The sequence below is a fragment of the Orbicella franksi genome, chromosome 2 (assembly GCF_964199315.1).
Source record: "Orbicella franksi chromosome 2, jaOrbFran1.1, whole genome shotgun sequence".
Lineage (NCBI taxonomy): Eukaryota > Metazoa > Cnidaria > Anthozoa > Scleractinia > Merulinidae > Orbicella > Orbicella franksi.
In genome coordinates, this window is record NC_138146.1 from 35,563,873 (window position 1) to 35,587,200 (window position 23,328).

At 38.9% G+C, this 23,328-nt stretch overlaps 2 protein-coding genes and 1 pseudogene across 2 annotated transcripts; all 3 read right to left on the reverse strand.

Annotated features, from left to right (window-relative positions):
* Positions 1-333: 333 nt before the first annotated feature.
* LOC145479588 (proline-rich transmembrane protein 1-like) lies at positions 334-4,784 on the reverse strand. The gene is made up of 5 exons (XM_081457989.1): positions 4,543-4,784; positions 2,712-2,832; positions 1,893-2,014; positions 1,055-1,168; positions 334-502 (listed from the first exon to the last, which is right to left on the reverse strand). Exons 2-5 carry the CDS (start codon positions 2,734-2,736, stop codon positions 350-352), a joined length of 414 nt encoding a protein of 137 aa, XP_081314115.1. The 5' UTR covers positions 2,737-2,832; positions 4,543-4,784; the 3' UTR covers positions 334-349.
* A 123-nt stretch (positions 4,785-4,907) lies between these two features.
* On the reverse strand, positions 4,908-11,553 carry LOC145479589 (uncharacterized). The gene is made up of 5 exons (XM_081457990.1): positions 11,464-11,553; positions 9,469-9,548; positions 8,662-8,993; positions 7,348-7,470; positions 4,908-6,904 (listed from the first exon to the last, which is right to left on the reverse strand). The coding sequence occupies exons 2-5, from the start codon at positions 9,494-9,496 to the stop codon at positions 6,767-6,769; spliced, it is 621 nt and encodes a 206-aa protein (XP_081314116.1). The 5' UTR covers positions 9,497-9,548; positions 11,464-11,553; the 3' UTR covers positions 4,908-6,766.
* Positions 11,554-16,416: 4,863 nt separating this feature from the next.
* Positions 16,417-18,423, reverse strand: LOC145473746 (uncharacterized; annotated as a pseudogene).
* Positions 18,424-23,328: the final 4,905 nt, after the last annotated feature.

A 23,328-nucleotide genomic window follows, 5' to 3' on the forward strand; every position in this document is an offset into this window, starting at 1 on the left:
TAGAAACACGGTACATGTTTTCTATTTTTAAATGTTATGAATATTGCAAAACTGCGAAAAGGGAGGGGGTGGGGATCGGCAAAAATCGCGGGAAAACACGAAGGAGCGAGTTTTGGTTTTATTTCTCATTGGATGAGAATGTGGCGCTTGTTAAATTTATAAGGGCAAATTGCTGTACTTAGCCACGCCGTCTGTATTGATTCTTTTTTCCTCGACCAGCAAGGAGCCAGACGAAATGTGTATGCGAAGAGAAACCCTTGTTTAATCAAACATCTGGAAAATTTGCTAGGCAATTCAAGGTTTTGACTCTCCATGCGTCGCGTGGTAACCGTTACTGATAATGGCCTCTTTACAATCGAAGAGATAGCAAGACCATGTAATATATCAGCGCTACTGTTATTGCCAAACAACCCGCTGCTACAGAAACAATGCCCCATCTCCATGCCTGTCGCGAGTTATAGTGAGCTCCAGCTGTATTTCCTCGTAAGAAATCATCTTTTACCTAATAGAAAGAAGACTCCAGTTGGCAAAATGAAAACAACCAATGAAAATGAAATTAAAATTATGAAAACTAGGGAAGATTTTTAGAGTATTTTGCGAATAAACCCGAGGCTGAAAATTCTTCCTTTCTTTAAACGGCAAGCTAGCCAAAACAGAACAAAAACAGCATCAACCGTATGTTCGGAACTTATAGCATTACTGCAAGATGTTATGTGTGTAAGATGAGGCTTTGTTGCCTGCAATCTGGCTCCAAAATTACTTTAACACCATCAAAGTCAATAAAACGAAACTGACATACGCCATCAGTAATCTAAGAATATTCACAAGACTATTTTCAGCCTAATGTCGGCTGAAAAATACTAATGTTCCGTCTGGGCCGGAAACACAATATTCTTATAGAAAGAAAACAGGGTGTGGGCGCAGTCCTTCTCTTTTTGCTTTTTGATCATTTACTTTGCGCAGTGGCGCAGTTCAAAGTAGTTCTCACGATCACGTTTCAAAACAGCAATGTTCCGTTCGCCTCTCGGTATATGTACTCGCTAAGATATCATACCTGCACAGCATAGCACAGCGACATCACCCCACACGGACATGCGCAGAATAAAGTGCTTAGTATAGCCAACAGTATGTGGTTAGGAGGCATGTCTTGGTTGAGTGCTGCTCTCAGCTAAGAAACAGTTGCAAAGCAAAGCAAGAACAATTTATTTGAAACAAAATTGCTTATTACTACCTAAAGATTTTCTTTATAAGCGTTTCTAAAGGTTTTTCTATGAGTTGTAATCTTTGAAAGGACTCCTCTCAAAGCACATGTATATTGTGGGTTGCTCAAGACGTCGCTGGTTGGACGTGTCCCAGGGTGAAGCAGGTTGGACTTCAAAGTAGGGAAGGTTCATCTTCAGCTACCATTGACTGCACACGTTGTCCCATGAGTAGGAATTTGGGTAAAATAATCAAACCCTAACCCTGACTGACAAAGGGCCGCAAAAGAGAGACAGCAAAATTTCAACTATCTGAACCTTGTTCTGTTAATTCACTTTTCATGTGCTTTTAATATTGGCGAAGGTTTTTAACATTGCATTTGGACAAGAGCCTGATGGTTTAGATCATTCGATGGAACGCTCTCCACAACCTTTTTGACACTGAAAATGTGCCAGTATGCAGGACATGCAGGGGTGCCAGGGCTCGCTATCGCAAACGTCACGATTTGTGTTTAGAATAGGCGCATATAGAGGAAAGGGTTGAGCTGAGTGTCAAAACGCACGTTTTGGGAGGAGACTAAGAAAACGTGTACACACGAATGAATATTAACTTTAGTGATCGCCAGCTCAGAGATGACTGCACTCTAAGCTTATCGGAAATCTACTATGCAGTTAAGTGTTGCTGTGTATTACGTTCGGCTGTGTTATACTCGTACTGCCAGGCTGCTGAGTTGTAGGGTACATGTTGGACATCATACTTCTGATCTGAGAGACATCTTGCCAATTCGTAGCCTGTGTGTTTGATGTTGGCGCGTCTGTGGCAGGAAAATGAAAGATGAGAGTCAGAGGGAGCGTGACTGCGTGACCGAGTGGTTAGGGAGCCTGACTTGAAATCCGAAGGTCGCAGGTGAAGGTGTTAGCTAGGTGTAGCTGAGCTCATTGACCACTTTAAACATTCTTTTAACATCAATAAATGCAAGTCGTTATCTAATGCACTCGCGTGTAGACAACAAAGGCAGAAACCACACAAAGGTAAGAAACTGGCTGGTGATGAGTAAATTCGAATTTTTTTTTTTTTTTTTTGGGGGGGGGGGGGTGAATTTTCCTTCACAGTATTTTCGCCTTCTCACATTCTGCTCTATATTTTCTTATTTTTCGTTGAAAAAGCTCTTAAGGTCCATGATATTTTGACCGACGTGTCAGAAGCGATCTAGCAAGGGTCAGATGACTCAATATAAACTTGCGGTTCATGTACATTGAGGGACAATCACATGAACTACAATTATCAGAAAACAAAATGGCGTTGAAGGTTTGACAAATCGTTATGGTAACAGGCCGCTCCGTCACTAATTATGAAGCGCTAAGTTTCGAGTAGTTATTGGTGTCTCTTCTACTGTGATTTTGGGCCCGGGAAGGATTTAAATAAGTAAGGGATTAAAAAATAACGGCAGTTACTTAAAAAGTGTCATTAATATACAGCAACCCGGAAGAACAGACCTCGTCAGAACTTACCATCAAAATCTCGAGTTCCTTCCATCTCAATGTTACGGCATAGGCATAAACTTCATGATGACCTCAAACATTAATTGGGAGAATTCTTGTTACGCAAGAGCTCGTCTGGCCGTCTGGTGACCTGCTTAAAGGTGCTCTGTTAGCTTGTAAATTGCGAACTTAAATTTATTATCCTAACAGTATAGCAATCACCATCGATAAAATCGATAAAAAGAAAAGGTAATACTTGATCAATGCTTTCATTGACCAGAAAGGTTTCTCCTAGAGGAGATCGAAAAAAGTTCCTGGTTATTCAAATGGTTCCTATGGAGACGGAAACGGAAGTATTAAGAGACCATCTTTTATTCCAAGGTTATTTTAAACTGTTGTAACAATGCTACCTTTTTTCACGCTTTCTATTTACTATGTTTAGTGGTATTTATCTAACTAGAGTCGTAAAAATATGAAGTTTAAAATTCTCTGAATAGTTTGTTTATACTCATGCTGAGCTCTGTAATGCACACCCAATTGGCTGTTTAAAATGCGCTGACTGGTTTTCCAATCGATCATATGCAAGTCGGCTTTTATCTTATTTTCAAAGCTCAGGTCGTCACGACTTCAGGTTATTACGACTGGCATCTTAATAATATTCGTATAGTTTTAAGCGGAGAAAATGACGATTTCCTGTTGCAATATTTCCAGTGACATTTTGACGAGCACTTCAATATCATGTGTAGTTTCCATCATTCACAGGTATAAACGGTTTCCATGGCAGTAGACTGAGAATTAACAAGACGTCCTCACGCCAAGTTTTGAAGAACAGCTATTGTTTGTTGTGTCTAAGGAAACATTCAGTCTTCACTGACCTTACACATTGTTAATTCTTATGTTAAAAAACTCGTTCCGAAGCGCTCTTCTAAAACGAAAAAAATAAGATCTGCATAACACAACCTGCTGATCCTTGCCGCAAAACTGGCGAGTCACGTAAAATAATTCGTCAAATCGGTGCTTTGGCTCTCAGTGACAAAAATGAAAACGTTTGAAGATAAAGCTTGAGTGAAATCGCCGTCAACGATCTGTGTCTCACAAAACGTCACTAGCTTAGGCGATCGTTAATTAGAGGGAGATGGTCGATACTAAAGAAGGTCCTCCTATCCTTTTACATTAAATATTAGTCTTTGTAACCACGTTAATTTTGTAAACGTTTACTGATCCCTTCGTGAGGGTGGGAACTTAAATGAGCAATTGCTTTGATAATACAGTAAAAGCTCAACAATTAAGACGGATTTCGCTTAAAGTTCGAGCAATACGTCCAAAAATTATTTACTCAAAATCTACTCACAGCACAGTAACTGTGAGGATACTATCTAAAACAACTCACTTTATTTCATTTCTCTAAGTGACCCCGCGATTACATTCTCAAGCATTCTCGAGAAAGTTAATGTCAAACCTCGTAAGAATGCTTAAAACGTGTGTTATTGTGTTTTTAACTAACGCGAAACGCCTGTTTTTATTGAAATATGGATAACTTCAAGTTCAATTTTCTCTCGCGGGGTCAGCTTGAGAGCTTAAGTCTCGATAAGATCTTCATAACTGTATTCAAAATATTACCATGCCATAAGGTTTTTTTGGTAACTTAATTTTTGCCATTATTGCTCGAATGTTCTGCGGAAATCATCTTAAGTATCATCAGTGATTTTCAAGTCTCTTAATGCCAAACAAATTAGTTGATATTTATCATTTTCGAAAAGGGTACCGGCGTAATAGAAGATGAAATGTAAGTTGCCAAGAAATGTTGCAAACTCGGGATAAAATAATGTACAACGGCCTAAAAACGATATTCGTGACTTACCTGGCCACCAAGGTTGTGAAATGCGTACGTCACTTTGCGACTCAATCTGTGACTCGGTTGGCGTTTACATGAAGCGCATTTATAATGGTTTGAAGCTTATTGTAGCCTAAACTAAACGTATCTTTCCACGGTACGTGTGCACAGCTTTCTGGAGAGCACCAGTTCAATGCTTTCTTTTGCTTTATGAAACGTAGGCGCCAAACAGTATAAATTCCTGTGAAATAATGTGAAGTATTTACTGTACCATGGTTGAACGGGTAATAACATACTGTAAGATGCAAATTGCTCGACTTTGATTCAAACAAAATGCGTCATTTCTGAATTTAAATAAAGTCATTGTGCGTCAACTTGTTCATTGAAGCGAGAGAGTTTTGGGAACATAGCTATAACTTTAAATGTTACTCAGCAGTGTTACATTTCATTACGGCGTAAGCAAAACTCCACTGGTTTCGTTAAATTGACGCATGTATCTAAGCATTATCCCCAAAGTTTAGTTAGAGAATATTGTGTCAACGGAGGAAACTCATTTATCTTTGTCATATTTTTTTGTAAGTGGGGCGTAACGTTATTAATTCCCAATGTCATTATCCATTTCATATAACTTACCCTTTGAATGGGGCATTTACACTCGTCCGGACCCCTAAACGAAGTAAGAGAATGGTCAAAAAGTAAAGGATTGCGGAGGGGGGAGCATTTGAAAATATGGTGGTTAGAAAACAAATGACCCACCCCTTCCATTTGGCACAGAACTGAGAGACCCACCCCTAAATGAAGGTTGAAAGTTACATCATCCACTCCCTATACAAACATGACATTTTTGATTGCATAATCCAACAAAATCACATTTTGTGTATGAAATTGTGGCTGATTATTAACGGTTTAGATTTATTTCCTAACAATAATACAAAATCATTGAAAAACACTATTGTCTTTCTCTGCTCTTCCAACTTTGATCATGTCCATAGACACTAAAAAACCTTGACTGTAAACTCTTTCACACCTCGCTATGCGTGGAACAGTGATCCATCTTGAAAGCCTGTAGTGAGTCCTGGGACTCACACAGCCAGTAAACTACGAGTCCCAGGCCGAAGAGTTTGAGTCCCAGATCCATGAACATGTGTCTGGTACCCTTGAGGACAAACAGTATGTAGACACAAGTTGGCCTTTGGTGTTCTTGGAGATCAGCATGTCGAAATACCGCAGTGATTTTGAAAATTTCTGCCCTGGGACTCCTTGCTCATTCCGTTCATAGAGTTCTTAGCTTTGGTACAGATTTTGATACATGAAATTGTCATCTCCACCAATCCACGAGTAGTTTTTCAACCATGACTCCAAACATTTTCATCGCTTAGAACTTTTGTCGATTGTGTCAAATGTGTACCAATTCCTGTTACAAAACAGGATGACGCATCCCCCATGGGTAGCTAAAAATTGAACAACCCACCCCTTACCAAGGGCTCAATAACTGATGACCCACCCCTAGGCCCTCTGTGCTCCGGCCCATCCCCCAATACGTTTTGACCAGTCAAAAAGAGCTCAAAAGAGTGGAATTCAATGGGGTGTGGGACAAAAGTTTTAAACTTTAGTTTTCGAAATACGTGGAGAAACGGTGGAGAAAGTGATTTATCGTAAGAAAAATGAGGGTAACCGAAGGCCCAAGGCTGTTTAATCCACGCAAAGTTGTAGCAAGGGCCACTCGTTATGGCTTGGCGTGTAAACTGCTTGCGCAGTAAGAATACGCACACCAATCAGCGAACGTGTTAGAAGTGGTTAAGGTTTTGAAATGGCTACTTGTTATACACATTTTTTTCTTTGCGATGGAAGCCTTCGAAGTCCGACTACCCAGTCCATTCACAATTATAACAAATTCTTGAATTTAATTGGTTATATCAGCAGGCCTTATTTGAGCATTTATTGAACAGTTAAAAGTACCACCTTAGAGTTCCTTTTTTGGAGGGCAGTGAAATAGGTTCTTTTTTCATGGAACTCGAGAACAAACTCATGATCAGCTGCTGAACTTTTATTAACTAAAAAGTTTACAGTTTGGTTATGGTTGTTTTTTATTTTCAAATTGTGTTATGATTAATTTGTTACGAGATTTCGTGACTAATCCAGTCTGCAGTCATATGAACCAAATTAAACTTACTTCGCTTAGTTCTCGTATACATTTACCAATATCAGACCTGGCCAAACAACTATACTAACAAGTTAAGCAAGCTCTGAGTTAACCGCTAACGCTTGTACTAATCAGAATGATGACCAGGATAATCCCGCAGAGGACAGAAGCAAGATTCAACCACCTGGCGATGGTTGAGTTTCTCACGGCGCCATCATAATCTCCTGCATCATACGAGCTGTCCACCTGTTAGAGACAGGAAAACAGAAATAATTGTTTTACCACAATTACAGGGGCAAACTTTGTTTTCAAGTCAGAATAACAAATGTTTTCAGCGATGACCGTTATAATGACATTGCACCACAAAAACTACGCAAAAAGAGCCAAGCTAGCAAGCAAGAATGGCAAAAAAACTATGAAATGCAAAAGTTCATTTCATCATTGCCCAGATAAATCTAATGATTTTGTTGGAAGTGTAATAGTTCTCCGTTTCGTTGCCTTATCTTTTTGAACAGAAACAGAGAGTCAGTTGTTTATTTCGTATTCAGTGATTAACCTCACACTCTGGTAACACTTCGGCCCTTTAACGGCTGCGTGAAGTCTGGCTGTCACTTCTGACTTTACAGGGCGTAGCCTCTTTCTTATCGGTTTAGACTAGGTCATGGTCAAGGTGTATATTTTCCTCTTACCATACAAGAGAACACAATGGCGGCTAATCCAATAGGCCAAACACAGAACAGGCACGTACATATTGATAAGCCAATATAACTTGGAGGCCGAGGATTCGCCGGCAAGATGATAGTTTGGGTGGCCTAGGATAGAATAACAGAAATTATTATATCTCCCAGTTAGTTTGCGCATTGTGATTGGTCAATTTAGCGGGCCGTATTCTCCTGTACGGCCCGTCAAAATTTAAAGCTCTTTTGTTGCCAAAATGTTCCATGATTTATCGCCAAGTGTTCTTAACTTTTGTAGCAAGTAAAAAATTTAAAACTATCTTTTACTTCCAAAATTTTGTATTAAAACTCGCTAACGACAAAAGAGTCGCCTAACAACGATTTCAAATTGACTCGTTTTCCATTGGAGGCCCGTCAGAAATTTGAAGCCGTTCCGCGTAAATAGAAATCGTTCCCGAACCCAGCAGAAACACAGTAGAGATATAATAAATATGTTACTAACCTCGTTTTCTCGGACCGTACTGTAAGTCACGGATCCTAGCTTTTCCCCTTCCATTTATGTCCCGCGAGCTTCGCGCTTGGGCCAAAAATCGATGGGGAAAATACTCGGTCTGTGACTTACAGTACGGCCCTCGAACTCGGTTAGTAAGAGGTATTTAGATTTACCACTAATAAATGACAGCAAATACAGTAAACACCAACATATGAGAACCTATGATTTCGAGGTTCAGGCTGATCAAGTTCTTATTTATCAGGTACTTGGTGAGAAATCAGCCTGAAAATGTTCTTAAAATGTTCTTAACATGGCTTTAAAATACCATTCACTATACATTACAGAGGTTAAATTAACATACAATGTTTTATTTTATTCAAATAAAAAGTAAATAAATACCATTACTAATGTAATTATATAGTGCTTTGATATGAACGCTTTCGTATTCTGGGGTCCTCTTTTGGTTATATAAGAACATGTTGTATTTATCAGGCTGAACTGGTTCTTACATATATGGAGCTTTATTGGCCAACTTTCAGCCTGATGTTCTTAATCCACTTGTTCTTATATGTGGGTGTTTACTGTCCCCGATGGCTTGTCTTCTGGAAAAGGATTCTTGGCTAGGCGCTCTTTTTCGTCCTCAATATAGCCAAACCAAGTCGCATTTTATTCAGTTAATTTTTCTACCCGCTCATTGTTTCTAGTCATGTTTCCGTTTTTTGGGGGGATGCTGCCGATTTTATGCTTCTGACATTGTACATTGGAGAACAGCTAAGTGTGCATATCAAGAAACTGAACGAAGTTATCACTTGCATCAAAAGAAAAGAACCTACAGGCATGCCCATATTGACCACAGTTGTGCTTTGTTGGACTTGTTGAACTTGTTGGACAGGCTGTGGTGGTGGGTAACCTGCAGGTGGGTAACCAGGCTGAGCTGGGTAACCAGGCTGGGCTGAGTAACCAGGCTGAGCTGGATAACCAGGTTGGGGCTGGTGACCAGGATGAGCTGGGTAACCAGGCTGAGGCTGCTGGCCAGGCTGAGCTGGGTAACCTGGCTGAGGCTGATAACCCGGTTGGGGTTGATAGCCAGGTTGCGGCTGACCTGAGTAACCAGGTTGAGGCTGGGGAGATGGTTGCTCTGTGTAGGGAGGAGGGTCTAATGCACCTGTAAAAATGCATTATGAAGGATAAATTTTTGGTTAAGTATACGAATTGTGGTAAGCATGATAAGATGCAACTTTTTGCAAAGTTTCAAAAAATCCTTGTTGAAGGGTTCAGAGCCACCTTAAATTTTCGAAAATTAAACGTGGGTGGTCACCGAGCTCGTTTTTGAGTTATAAGCACTTAAAGCTAATTTTGAGGGTGTGTACAACAGGCTGTATCGTTCCTATGGTAACCTATTATACCAAAAAGATTACTGTCATTGGTTCACCAATGGCTGGGGTTTGTGTGATACCAATATCGTAGCATCACTTGATAAAGAGTGGTGGCATTGATCGATCAAAGTAATGCTGTTGGAAAAGTTCCGGAAACTCTTCCCAGCCACCTTAAAGCAAGATGCATGTATAATTTTGTACTTTGACCACCTACTGTCTGGTGGTAAAGCTTTGAATAAGCGGCTGGCCTATTTTTTACCATACCTGGGGAAGCTTTCTCACTGCTTGCCATTTCTTGAAATCCCAACAGATATCTGTACTAGATAATCTAAACCACGTTTTACCTGACGTTAAAAAGGGAAGAAAATACACTTGTGATAGACAAGAAGGAATCCACCAGAGGTTCGAGTAACAAGAGAACAAAAACTTTGTATCAAGATTATTTACATTGTATCGCAAACTTCTGTGCGACAGTTTTAAATATCTTCTCAAAATAAATCATTTTTAACACACCAAATGTCGAAAACAAGTTTGAAGTTCATATGAAACACTTGAAAGTAATGGTGAAATTAGACTGATGATGAAATTTTTCCTGTGTTTGCACAATTTCTCTGAACTTTGAGATTTAATTTCTCGGATGTCGATGGGAAATTTGTTATTGTGTTGTTTCAGGCAACTATTTATATCTAAGCTTTTAGAAAATACAAAATAGACTGTAATATACTTACAGTTATTCTGTCATTAGGTTCTTGTTCATTAAAAACTAAAATTGCTCGATTTCCAATCGGAATTCGTCTTAATTATTTGTTTAAGTGTTTATTTATTTACTTACTTATTTACTTATTTATTCGTTTATTTATTTATCTAAGGGTAACTTCACAAACAAGATAGGCGCTATGATTTTGTGTTTTACTTGAAGAACTCACAGTCAACCGCCGATTGATGTGCACAGCGAGCTACGGATTTAAACTCCTGCTAAAAAGCATTCAATTTGTTTAACAAATGGAGATATGTCCAGAAATGCACTGATGCAGTAACGAAAATAGCAGATTTGACGAAATTTTGTTGACAATTTTGAGGAATTTGACGAATTATAAAGTAAAAGTATAACTCTATTACTAACCCTTTACCTAAAAATAAACCCGGAAAAGAAAAAGAAAAAAACAGAATTTTAGACCGCATTCTGCATTGCAGAAGTACATTGAAATATATAAACTTATATAGTTAGCTTATAGGTTAGTTTTTCAGTACCAGTGTTAGATTGAGCATAGATATAGGGTTGACCTTTACTCCATTCGTCAAATCACTTCGCCAAGGTATGAAGTTTGTTCTCTACAGCCTTTTACTCTTGTGATGACTGATTCCAGCTACAACTTCCTGCATTTTCCCGTCAAGGTACTTTTGAAACGAATGCATTTTCTTCCGTTAACCGATAGCCTTTTTAAAACATTTGTAGGACTACGCGTTTTCGTCGTTACGCTCCTCCGATTTTGTTTGTGGACTTGAGCTTGCGCTTTTATTCATGAGTTTGTTGAGAATAAGCAACTTGATCACGAAAGTACAATTAATGTCTTTCTCTGACAAACGTTTTTAGTGATTACTTTGTATTTAAATAATAGAGTGCACTTTCTTGGGGTTTACGCGCGCGAAAAACCCACGCAAGATCGATGTCGAGAGAACACAAGAAGAGCTCTAAATAACATATGCGATGTTTACAATGAAATATTGTTCTACCCGGAAATCATGATCAGTTCGAAGAACTCGATCGGCTAATGCGTCCGTGAGCGAAGCTAATTTAAGCACAGTACAATCTACCGCCAAGCTTACTGGCTCGCGATAACTAATGCCCACATTTAGCAAGGATGCGAGTGTTTTTACTTTGCGCTGACTCATTCAGATTACGGACTAGTCATTAAAGTGAAATCAGTGACACAAAGCAACTACAGAAACAACTATCAGAAAACCTGCGCAAACGTTTGAGAAGTTCTAACTGATGAATAGGTACATAGTTTTCTTATTTTGGCAGCAGAATTATTGCAATGATTTCCTATTCATGCAGGGTTTCATTTGTTAATTAAGTTTGGTACTAAAGCCTAACAGTTTCCACCCAGTCAAGTACGTCGTGCGTGCCGTAACACGCGAAGCCTATCAGCATTTTCAAACTGACTCAAACAGGCACATTTTAGTATGATATCATATGATAACCTCAAATTACGAGACTTGCAGTAACAGAATACTGAGAATACAAGGTTTACTTACCGTTCTCTGGCGAGAGAAGTCAAAGCTTGTAAAGCGGAGCTATGGATGAAAAGCGGAAACGAAACTGAACTGATACTGGAATATATTACAGGTTTGTCTAGACCAGCTATATTGCACAAGGCAACGCCTTGAATAAGTAGCTCATTAATACAAATACGTGAGCCCTAACAGATTCTGGACACTGATTGGCCGTGATTTCCCGTGTTGACGATAATCGGGACAGCGATTGATACCGATTAGCCGCAGTCGGCCAGTGATCGGCACTTCGGATCGTCTGGAATGTTTTCTCGAAATTGATCGGAGCTTTCAAAGACGCCATACATGCCATTGTCTTTCGAGTGGAGAATACTTGAGAATAATAGCTAGTTTTCACATGACGTCACCAAAACTATTGATCTTCCTGAAATTTTACTTAAATGATGTATAAGAGCAGCTGAAAACTAATGTTCGTACAAATGTACGCTCCGAAAGGGTTCTTGGTTTTGTGATACACTACGCTTGAATTTCTAAGCTTCTGCGTGACGTGGCATTTACATGATGGCCAAGAGAGCTGTCATGATGATTAAAAGTGACTTATTTCCGCGGGGAACTTGGCTATCTGAACAGTTCATGTCTTAGAAAAAGTACTATTTTAATGTTTTAGAGTTCCTCGAGGGATAAATTCACGCTTTTGTGGCAAAACTCAGTGGCAGATGTTTCTGTTGGTTTCCGGCCGCCATGTTGGTACCCATACGGATGGGCACCAGCATGGCGTCTCCATACAAATCTCTATAAATTTGGGTAAAAAATTTCTCCGCATATCTCGCATAAAAAAATTGCTGTGTCCAGAATTTTGGCGAGAGTCTTTGCATATTTACCTTCTTTCATTTCCCAGATTCTAGACTTTATCTATTGACCGGTTTTGATTTTTATTTTGATCTAATTTTAATTGCGTGACACCAGGAGCCATAATTGGGGACGGAGACCGTAAGTCTCGGGATTCGCGCGCACCTATGATATGGGACAATTTTTCTATTTTTAGAACAAATTGCGCCATCCTGACGTCATATATCCGCGCGGATTCACGCACATGTCAGGGGCTCTCGCGTGGATGTTGTCACGTTGCGTGATCAAATGGTGAGAGTTGGAGATTCTCTTGCGTATTTTTCACAGCGATGGCAGGGAATAAGGCAGGGAATACGAACCAGGGCGCTTATATGTAGTTTAATGCTCTGAGCTAACGGAAAAGGTGGGTTTTTCAAGGTCGAAAACAAGACTTCAATCTCGCGCTGGGAAAGAATAATAAGATCTGCTCACGCTAGTTGTAAGCTCACGAGTATGCTTAAGAATATAGCAAGAAAACTCTCTACTCTGGTATCGAGTTAATTTGTGAGTTTCTCAGACAATGTTTAATCATAACCAAAACCTGTTTTGATGGTTTCTTATTGTCTCTGCTTGTTTGGTGAGTTTGCAAAGGTTTTTGAAAGGAAAGTCTGACGCGTACAATTAGCTCATTTGCATCGTGCAGCTCGTGCACTTCCAAGTCCGAGTCGGTGTTTTCAATTGTCAACAAATCTTGACAAAGATTTCTTTCGTTATCTTTTGTGTTGAGATGCTGCAACAAATTTCACGAATGCAAAAAAGGCTACTAACATCATGTGTGTTTCTTCAACATAAGCATAGTGAAGTTTTACACTACGAAAATGAAAATAGACAAGTAGTTTTTATAACTCGATAAAATCGAAATCGTTATTCCAAGTTGATTAAAGAAAGCGTCATCGTAACTTTGCTGATTGTTTCTGCTTTATTCACATATTTTCAGCTTAGCTTTTAATATGTTCTCAAACATTTATCAATCTTAAACATATTTAAAAACTATAGAGCTATTGTTTGAGTTCGATGTACGCTTTCACACGAAAGTGCGGCGGAAGTACAATTTGTCATGTTTACTGACTGTACAAAACACGCATCGGCGGGCGCTCTCATTCATCGACAACAGAGAATTTACTGGATTTTTACACGAATAAAACTGAGCAGTATCTACGGACGTAAAGTTATTAAGCCTCGATGAAACATCAAGCGTAGCTTACAATTCAAGCGGAACTCAAAGTAGCAATTATTTTGTTTTACTTTTCGGTCGCGATAGACTGACAAGCGTGTGGCAAGAGGAGCTATGAAACTATGAAGTCCTGAAGCTCTGCTATATCTAAATATATCCAGCTAGTTTTTTGCTGTGTAATGGAAAAGCTGTTAATCTTCAACATATGTGAAATTTAAAGTGGAGTAATGTACAGCTCATGTAAAAGAAGTATCAGTCGGAACACAACTTGGTCAGCGATATATATAAGCTTACAGCGGAACATACCTAAATTGGACACTGTCTTACTTCACTCAGACTGGAGCAGCTTACGACGAAAATACTTAAGCAAAACTCCAACAGACGTAAACGCGTTGAGTTGTGGGGCAAAAACATGAAACATTTCGGGAATTTCGGACGCCATTTCCCCCGCGCGACATCCGCAAAAATCCTCGCAGCATGCACGCGCGTGTGCCGCAGGTGATGGCGCAATTTGTTCTAAAAATAGAATTATTGTCCCATATCATGGGGACAGCCCCAATACTTGAAATGGCGCGCGCTTACGGTCTCCGTCCCTGATTATGGCTCCTGGTGACACAGAAAACCAGCAATTCTTTTGGTAGGTTCTAACATGTTTTTCTTTTAGAAGCGTGGCATGGGACAACCGTTGTAGATTGCACATATGTGTTTTATTGAAGTCTTTCTTCGTCAGCAATGTAGATATTTTTCCACTTCTCGGCAGTTTCGGAATTGCTTAAAAACTCTATTGTCTTTATTGTTCACCATCAAAATTACTTCCGCGCAGCAGTTCAAAAACTATTTTAGATCAAAGGCGTGAAAGCCAAATGTAAAATTTGAAAAAGAAAACAAAGACCCACTAAATGTTTATGAATCAAATATTTATTACAGAAAAATTTTCAAGGGCGAGTAATATTCATCCGGGTATTTTCCTCGGAAGGGCACGATGGGCTGGTAGCGCCTCTCCGCCGATGAACACTATCGCGTCACGTGAACAATTTAAACCAATAAGAATCGGGGAAAATTTAGTGGTGAACTCTAATTAAACGTTCGTTAAGGTTTTTCGTCAGCCAATCTGTTTTTTGCCATAACGAATTTTTGGTGGCTTTTGTCCATTTTCATCAGAGTTGCAAACAATTGAACAATAATTAAACAACAATTAAACTGAATAATCAAAGATTATGAGAGTGCGTTTGACGCTGTCACTTTAAAATATATACCTTAAATGATTTCACTAGCTGACTTTCTACCTTTGTCTATTGCTAAAATCAACATTCTTCAGCAACCAAGGTTTTTCAGATAGATATGCATAGTGTCAAAGTCCATGTTAGTGAAGAGGTCACGATTTGTTGATACGTTGGGTGACGACGTGAGTTTCCAGACTCGCAAGATTAATAAGTTCATAGTATATTTAAATTACGTAAAGCACAAATTTAAGCTATCATTTGCAATCGCGTGCTCGTTTATCGTAAACAAACTCCGTGGGACTGATTCGAGTATTTCCCCTGATGAATAAAGTAGACCATATTTACATAATTTGCCGTTCCTTGGCTCAGGCTCATCCTTATCGATCTTGCATTCAGAGTACCGAGCTATCTGTCGCGACTGGAACTAATCAACAAATGCAATCAAAATATAGCTGTTCCCACGGTTAAAATCCCAAAGCCAAGGCGACTCAAAGCCGTGTTAATAAACGAGGACAATTCCCTCAGATTTCGGTAAATGCCACCGTCGAAGCGTTTAAATTTATCAAAATACAACGCTGCGAGCACATATTAAATAGCGAAGCGTACGGCGACTGAATAGAAAGAAATCAAAGAAAGATCCAGCGGAAAGACGAGCTCACATGTTCGCTACGTGTCTCTTCACATGTCTTAGTAGTAAACAGTACCAGTACCCACTCTCAAAGTTCCACCGCAAAAGATACAGAGTTCCACCGCAAAAGATACGTCCAAAGTTAACGCTGAGAGCACATGGAAAGAAAGACCAAAGATCAACCGCAAAAACGAGCACACATGGCCTGCCCACATGCTCCGTATGTCCGTCACATGTCTTGTCATATGCCTTAGTAACGGTACCAGTTTACTGGCCGTGACATGCCCATGCAAAAATCAAGCGGGGTGGCCATTTTGGTGTCCTTACAGGAATGTGGATTTTTCAGCATATAACCATGCACAGGGCAACCAACTCTGGAAAGCCACATGTCAAAATTAGGCTTGCGTTCTACTTCGTCGAACGCGAACGCAATAATAATAATAATAATAATAATAATAATAGTAATAATAATAATAATAATTAAACAATAGAGTGCTTCTGACGAGAAACTATCGGCTGATAGTATACTTAGAGTGGTACTATGATGAAATTTTTACCCCGTGATTTTTAATGTGTATCACATAGAATTCCATGAAAGAATAAAAACGCCGTTACCGTTTGCAAATATCTACATTACTAAGTTTGAAAAATGTGTAAAATATGCAAATGAGATGACTGGTGATGTCAATATTATATCAAGTATATAAATGGAGCCGTCCTTGGCCAATTTGCAGCTAAGAGTCCTACAGGAAACACACCTACGGCTATAAAAAATACTGTTCCCATGGAAATTCACTCTTTTCCAGTCCCCACCCACTTGATTTCAATATGTTAGTGATTTTCAGCTCGAAAATCATTAAACAAGGCCACGAACTCGAGCTAACATATTTATATGCTTGCTGGATCATACATGTGTATGAGGCACCATTAGCAAATATCAAAATGGAACGCCAAAGGTGGCCAGAAAAGCCTTTATTTTTTTACTTATTTATTTATTTATTTATTCAACTTTATTTATACACGGGTAAAACAGTAAAACATTAATTGCGATGTTAAGATACTAATCTACTACTAATTAAATCTAATAACAACAAAAATAAAAACAATAACAAAGTGCCTACTTTCCATGAATGCTGTGTGATAAATTAACTTATTCATTATCAAAAAGGAAACCCCTGCAGCCGGATTTAAAACTAGCAAGAGTTTGTGCTTGCCGCAGATTGGTAAGTAAGCTGTTCCACATCACCGTACCAGTATAGCTGAAACGGTTTTTTGGTGCGGAGCAGTGGAAAAGCTAGTTTGCCCTCACAATTCCTGAGAGAATAGGTAGATATTGCACTGAGGTCAGTAAACATTGATTTCAGATGACCAGGGGCTAGACCATTAAGAGATTTATAGACCATAGTGGCTGTTTTTAATTCTCGTTGAAGAATAAGTTTTTGTCAGCCAAGTCTAACAAAGGGATCATCCGCATTGGCATAATATGAAGAAGAGGTCAAAATACGCGTAGCGCGATTCTGTAGTTTTTGTAGTTTAATGGAAAGAGATTTATCGCAATTCCCCCATACCACACTACAGTAGTCGAAATGAGGTTGAACTAAAGCATTATAGATGCATAAGAGCGTCTCAAAAGGAACAAAAGACCTGCTTCGCTTCAAGATGCCAAAGTAGGAGGCAGTTTTTTTGGAAATATGTTCGACATGTACGTTCCAAGTTAAGTTTTCATCTATATATATTCCAAGAGATTTCGTAAATTCTACTTGTTTTACAGAGGTACTGTCGATGAGTAAAAGACTGGAGTCTAGTAAAAGTATTTAAATTCAGTCTTTGACTTATCACAGAGTGAGTTTATTTGCCGTTAACCATTCAGTAATTTTAGTTAGATCATCGTTCATATTTTCCTCTAGATGCAAAACATCGTTACTGGCAAAGGTCAAATGAGTATCATCCGCATACATTCTAGGATGTGAGTTGATAGATCGTTTATATAGAGTCTAAAGAGGAGAGGTTCAAGGATTGTACCTTGAGGAATACCGCAAGTTAAAGGTTGGCTATTCGAGAGAGAGCCTTTTACAAAGCATGTCTGCGTACGATTATCCAAGTAGGATTTAAACCAGCTAGACGAGTTGCTTCCGACACCATAGGCTTTTAATTTAGATAGCAATATGGAGTGATCGACGGTGTCAAAAGCTTTCTTCAGATCTAGAAAACTGTCACTGCATTAACATTATCTTTATCGGACGGGTATTGAAAGCCCAATTATCTGTGGCTTCGAGTAAGGCAGTAGCAGTGGAGTGAAGTGAACGAAACCTCGACTGATTACAGGAAATTAGATTATTTTCAGTTAAATATTCGTAAAATTGATTGTATAAGATTCTCTCAAAGACCTTAGCCACAACAGGAATTATAGAAATAGGGGAGGAAATTATAGAAATATTGGGGAGGTCTAGAACCCAGTATTTTGCCATGGTAACAAAACTGTCAAGCTCGTATTGTGGAGAATCGTACTGCAAAGAATAAAACATTTCTGATACAAATTGGCTGTGATATCTTCCTTCATCATATTCAGATCAAAATCTGGTAGAGTGCATGACGTCATCACTTGGCTAATTTGCATATTTTAAATCTCTGGAATCTCTGGAACGAAAAGAGATATTTGAAAATAGTAAACAGCAGTTTTCTTCTCATACAGACTACTTCTTTATGTTTTAAAATGGTTTTGAAAGACAAATATTTGCCCCCGAACCCTCATTTCTCCGGAAAATATGAAACTAGTTTTAACATATGCATGTTTTAACAACATCAAATTTCCAATGGGCAACCATCAGACCGATAGTTTCGAGACATGAACACTTTATTGTCTTTGTTGTTCACCACTAAATTTTCTTCTGCGCGCCAGAAAATCATTTTGAATTATTTTCAACTCTTTTAGAAGAAAAGCGTGAAAGCCAAATGCAAGCAACCGTACTCTATGGTAATCATGAAAGCATGGTGACTATGTTTGGACGGATGAAATACCGCTGAACTGTAAAGATTACATCGTGAACATGGCTTGGCGACTTCTTACCCATTATGCATATGGCAACAACAACAACAACAACAGAAAAACTATCCCTTACTTTGCAGGAATTAACTGAAATGATTCGTACATGTAGTCAAAAGTATATACAGCTTTACCTGCTAGTGAAAGTTTGGAAGAATTTCGCTTTTCCCCACCCCAAGTAGAAGGGTCTCAATGTGGTGGCGGCTTTTATTCTGGCTTTTTATTTGTTGTTGTTGTTGTTGTTGTTTACAGCGAACGGTTAATTTATTTTCCTTACGGTGAGCAGAAATCTTAAAAATAATTGCAAAAATAATTAATTTTGGAAAGTTAAAAATTAACTTTCATCCTTTGAAAAAGTTAAAAACAAATAGTTTGATTACTGTGAAACATATTTAAGGTCTTAGTACCATTCCGGTATGGATAAAGGTATTAGAACGGTTTTCAACCGAGTGTCGTAAAACGAAAACCAAACAAATTACTTACCAATTAGACTACTCAGTCAATCTCAAACCGTAGTAAAACCAAAAGCAAAAGCAAAATAATTTCCTGATTACTTTTAGCCTGCGAGCAGGCTCACGTTGGAGCATAAGCGCGCGAAATTGAGCGGTGAAGCCGCTAGACGAGAAAGTGAGCCTGCTCTGATCTCTGCACATTTTTTATTTCCACCCCGGAAACCGCAGAAAAGAATAAGTCAATTAATTTTCAACGGAAGTATGAACTTTGGCAGCTCAGATTTCTCGGGAAAATTGTATATCTTTTTCATAGCAACTTGTAGGCGCGATATCCGTTGTTGATAAAGTTTTGCCGAAGAAAAACTGTCAAAATTTATGTCTACTAAGGACACACACTTGATTCCAATGATCTTGCTTTGGCAATCTGGTCTTTGAAGATGCTGGTAAACGGGCAAACGCCTTCGTGTTGTTTCGTTGCCCGCTTGCAGTCACATACGTTTGTAATATTTAGCTCTTCCCATATGCAGTCGGCAACACGACAAGTAGGTCTTGATTCATTAACATGCTTTCAACTGCTATTTCCTGCTCCCTCTTTAGATTGAAATTTAACCAGAAATAGACTGGAACTTTGTTAAAACATCAGTAATACGCGCACTCAACTCTTCCTCTGACTCCAAATGTGGACGACTTGTTTTTTATTGTGCGGTAAATTACAGACTCCATGGGGATTTAATCGCTCCTCATCAAACATAATAGATTGACAGTTTTCTCACCTTTCCCGCTTTTCAACCAATGGTATTTCACTTCGCTCGGACGAAGCAGAAATGAAAAAATTACAGAGATCAGGGCAGGCTCACTTTCTTGGCGCCTCTTCACCAGACTCCTTCCCGCCGGATCGCTTTGCTCTTCGCCGCTCGCGCATGTGACTCAAAGGTGAGCATGCTCACAGACTAGATTACTTTCGACACTCAATTGAAATACCGCTCAATTATAAGAATTGAAAACTAGCATAGCTTGCTACTTACTATATATACAGTGTATGTCTGGATTTATTTATTTATTTCTCTAAAGTAGACACTGAGATCACGATCTTTTGTGCTGACATCTCTGTTTCTACTTTACACGTAGGACGACCCCAGAAGAAAATCTCGTTATTCAACATATAACCAGACGCCTCCACGACTCATTCCCCGTCCAGATAATCACATCTGTTTAGCACTCATTGCAATCTGCTGCTGTTTACCTCTGGGCTTTGTGGGATTCATTTGTGCACTTCAGGTAAAAAACAATTTTTTTTTAAACCATTCAGTTTTTATGCAACAACAACTTTATTATGACTCGCATATTTACAATTTTACAGAAATATATACACATCGAGTTAAAAAAGCTTGACAATAGCAACAGCACGAACCAGCAGGTAGCCTGGGCTAATCTAGGCGGGCCACATCTATATTTATATTAGACCATTAATACATCAATAAGATTGTTATGCAACTACTTATAAAAGGATTTACGAAACCGTTCAATACAAGTACATTTACATATTTTGATTGACACTAGGAGCTATGATTTACTAAAGATAAACTAAACTAAGGGTTGAAATTAATCAGGAACTAAATTTAAGAACTTGAGTCAGGGTGTCGACTTCAACATAGTCATCCCTATCTGACAGAGTCTCAAATGAAAATTTACGAATTTTTTTCTTAAAGATTGGTTTAGATAAATCTCTCCAGTCTGGAGAAATTTGATTCCATAATATCGCTCCAGTTCTCCGCGAAAAAGAGCGTTTGAAAATTTCCGACTTAGCTTCTTTCCGAAGATAATTCCCTTTTGCGGCATGCCTTGTGTTTTACCCATGAATTTCATTTGACCTAGGGAAAAGAGCTCTGATAGGCGAAGGGGCTATTTTTTTTTTCCAAATATCATGCATGAGATTCATAAGAACTGTATTAGGGTGTGTGTCCTGAGTGGAACTCACATCCTGCTGAAATGATAGATAGACCAACCGAGTGTTGAGGCGTTTAGGGCCAATCTCGTCTCTTCTTTATCCCAATGGTGATTTACACCTTTACGTTTTATCACCTTGCATGGTACATATTAAGTTATCAATTTTATTCTCTCTTCACTTGAAAATGATGACATGGAGTCATCGAAATGTGTAAAACTTCTTTCGCTTATATTTATCCTTAAAAGGATAAAAATAAGCGAAAGAAGTTTTTAAAAATGGTGATTTAGCTACATTTAGTTCCTATTTTTTCCCTCACATCTGCGGTGAGGAGTAAATTCCTTTGCAGATTACAAATGTAGATGTAGATGTAGATGAAGTCTTTTTGACTTGTGTAATCTTCCTATGAATTTACTATCGTAGTTGCCATAGCTTACTATACCGATGATTTTGTACATGTTATGGAATGTCCTGTGTTGCCTCCGAAAGCGAAGTGTAGCTTAATCAATAAGCTCTCGTCTTTCTTAGCGATATAAAAGTTTCTTCAAGGATTAAAAGTAAAAATGTTTAATCAGATAAAGACCAATGCATATCAGTTATTTTTCAACTAGTCGTGCTCCCGTGCTCCTGGACTGAAATAAATGTGCACAGAAGTGAGTTCTTTCCTTGACTCTAAGGTCAAATGATTCACAAACCGTACGGTGAAAGAATTCAACCTGATTGAGTTTAGATATACTGTTTCATTTGAGCAAATCTCATTTCTTTCACTTTAGTATTGTATAAAATACTCGATGTTAACAAGCGTTTTCTATTGGTGGCATATATATTTGTAGGTTGATACAGCATACGATGATGGCAACAGGGAAGGAGCGGTGTGGCGGGCTAAGAATGCCAAGTACTGGAGCTTAGCTGCTGTTGTCTTTGGAATGCTGGGATTTCTTGGTATCTCATTCTATTTAATATTCTTTCTCCTCGTTCCTGCGATCTCATAGCCGTTAGAGGTGGCTAAACTCGAATCGCAAGGATGAAAATACTTCTATATTAACAAAAAAGAATGGATATAAGAAGGCCCGATTGTTGTATAAGATACAAGTCAGGGGTAGATGTATATCACAACCAGCAATGTCGACATTTTTCCATCGCAGAAGTTGCAACACTGATCACGGATGGATGGGAAGGGGACAATGGAAGATAAAAGAAACAGAAATCACACTCCTGAAGCACGCTGCTGCAGGTTAAGATGACTTGAAAATTTGGACCTTGTCACACACAGAAGATCCGTGATCCGATAAAAAGAGGGCGAACGCTGATACTCCATTCAATCTCATTCAGTTCTAGCGCCCTCTATTGTACTGAGCGAAACAGACTGACACGCAATTGGTATTGACTTCATGTTGCTTACATGGAGAATTAAGTGCTCTGGCAACGACACTAGTATTAATATACAATTATTGTTTCGTGACGGAAACTCGAAGAAACGAGTGAAAACGATTGGAAAATGGCGGACTACCCAGTTGTGCTCATAGGGCTACATAGAATTACCGGTATTACTGATTCTCCTGCCCATTCTTATTGCATTCATTTATCTTATGAGTACACTTGAAATGAGATGACAAAGGCATTGATTTAGTGTATCAACTTAGTTTGATACCATATTCATCACCGGTTTGTGACTGACACGCTGATAAACAAAGATTTCTAGCTAAAACCAGCCATACATGACGTCGCATACAGTTTGACTAAAACTACCTAAATTCATCTAGTTTTTCCTTCCTTATTGAAGTCGCAGTTGCGTTTTTATACCAAGACAATCCAGTGAACCAATCAAAGCTCAAACCATATTTGGCCGTCCCAAAGCGCGGGAACACCTGTGCTAGTGAGTCACGATTGGTTTGGGTCTTGCTTCTGATTGACTGACAAACTGGCACCAAATTTTTAAGCCAATCACTTAGCGTAGTAAGGCAAGACCAGAGCAATTGCGAATTAATTTCAGCACTCAAGTGAAAATCGCTGTGATTAGCATGAGAAAAAGAAAAGAAAAATGATGGATTCTGGTAACCGGGTCAGTCAAACTAATGACGTCATAAGTAGCCTGCGAACGCAGACGTATTTTTGGAACTGACGCCTGCGTTCGCAGGCTGCGCCATTAGCCTTTGCCATTTCATTATTTTTAGCCGGTAAAACATGCATATCTGTCGTTGTAGCCACTATTCCTCTTATTTAGTTGTTAACAAAACACTATAAGGGGAAGAAACAGTTGTTATATACCTGGGACCGGTTGTTTAAGCTCGAAGCTCAATCAAGGCACTAGTTAGGGTGAATTTTGATTTAAGTCTTGTAAATTTTCAGAGAGGTTTCAGTAAGATTGAGCGGCCTTCAATGTGACTCTGATTAACAGTGTCAAATCCTCAAAACAGTAACTTCGAGCAACCAAGCCTGGGAGTAGGCATAATGCAAACCCTAATATACGTATACAGCATGTGTATACAGCTCCTAGCATACAGAGATCACTCTATGGACAATGCATGCGCCGGCG

Coding starts and splice junctions, on each gene's coding strand:
- LOC145479588 (XM_081457989.1), bottom strand. CDS start 2,736: ATGGAAGGAACTCGAGATTTTGATG. Junction 2,015..2,711: donor AGGAACTCGAGATTTTGATG/GTAAGTTCTGAC, acceptor TTCCTGCCACAG/ACGCGCCAACATCAAACACA. Junction 1,169..1,892: donor CGAGTATAACACAGCCGAAC/GTAATACACAGC, acceptor ACTGTTTCTTAG/CTGAGAGCAGCACTCAACCA.
- LOC145479589 (XM_081457990.1), bottom strand. CDS start 9,496: ATGGCAAGCAGTGAGAAAGCTTCCCCAG. Junction 7,471..8,661: donor TGGTCAATATGGGCATGCCT/GTAGGTTCTTTT, acceptor ATTCTATCCTAG/GCCACCCAAACTATCATCTT. Junction 6,905..7,347: donor CCATTGTGTTCTCTTGTATG/GTAAGAGGAAAA, acceptor TGTCTCTAACAG/GTGGACAGCTCGTATGATGC.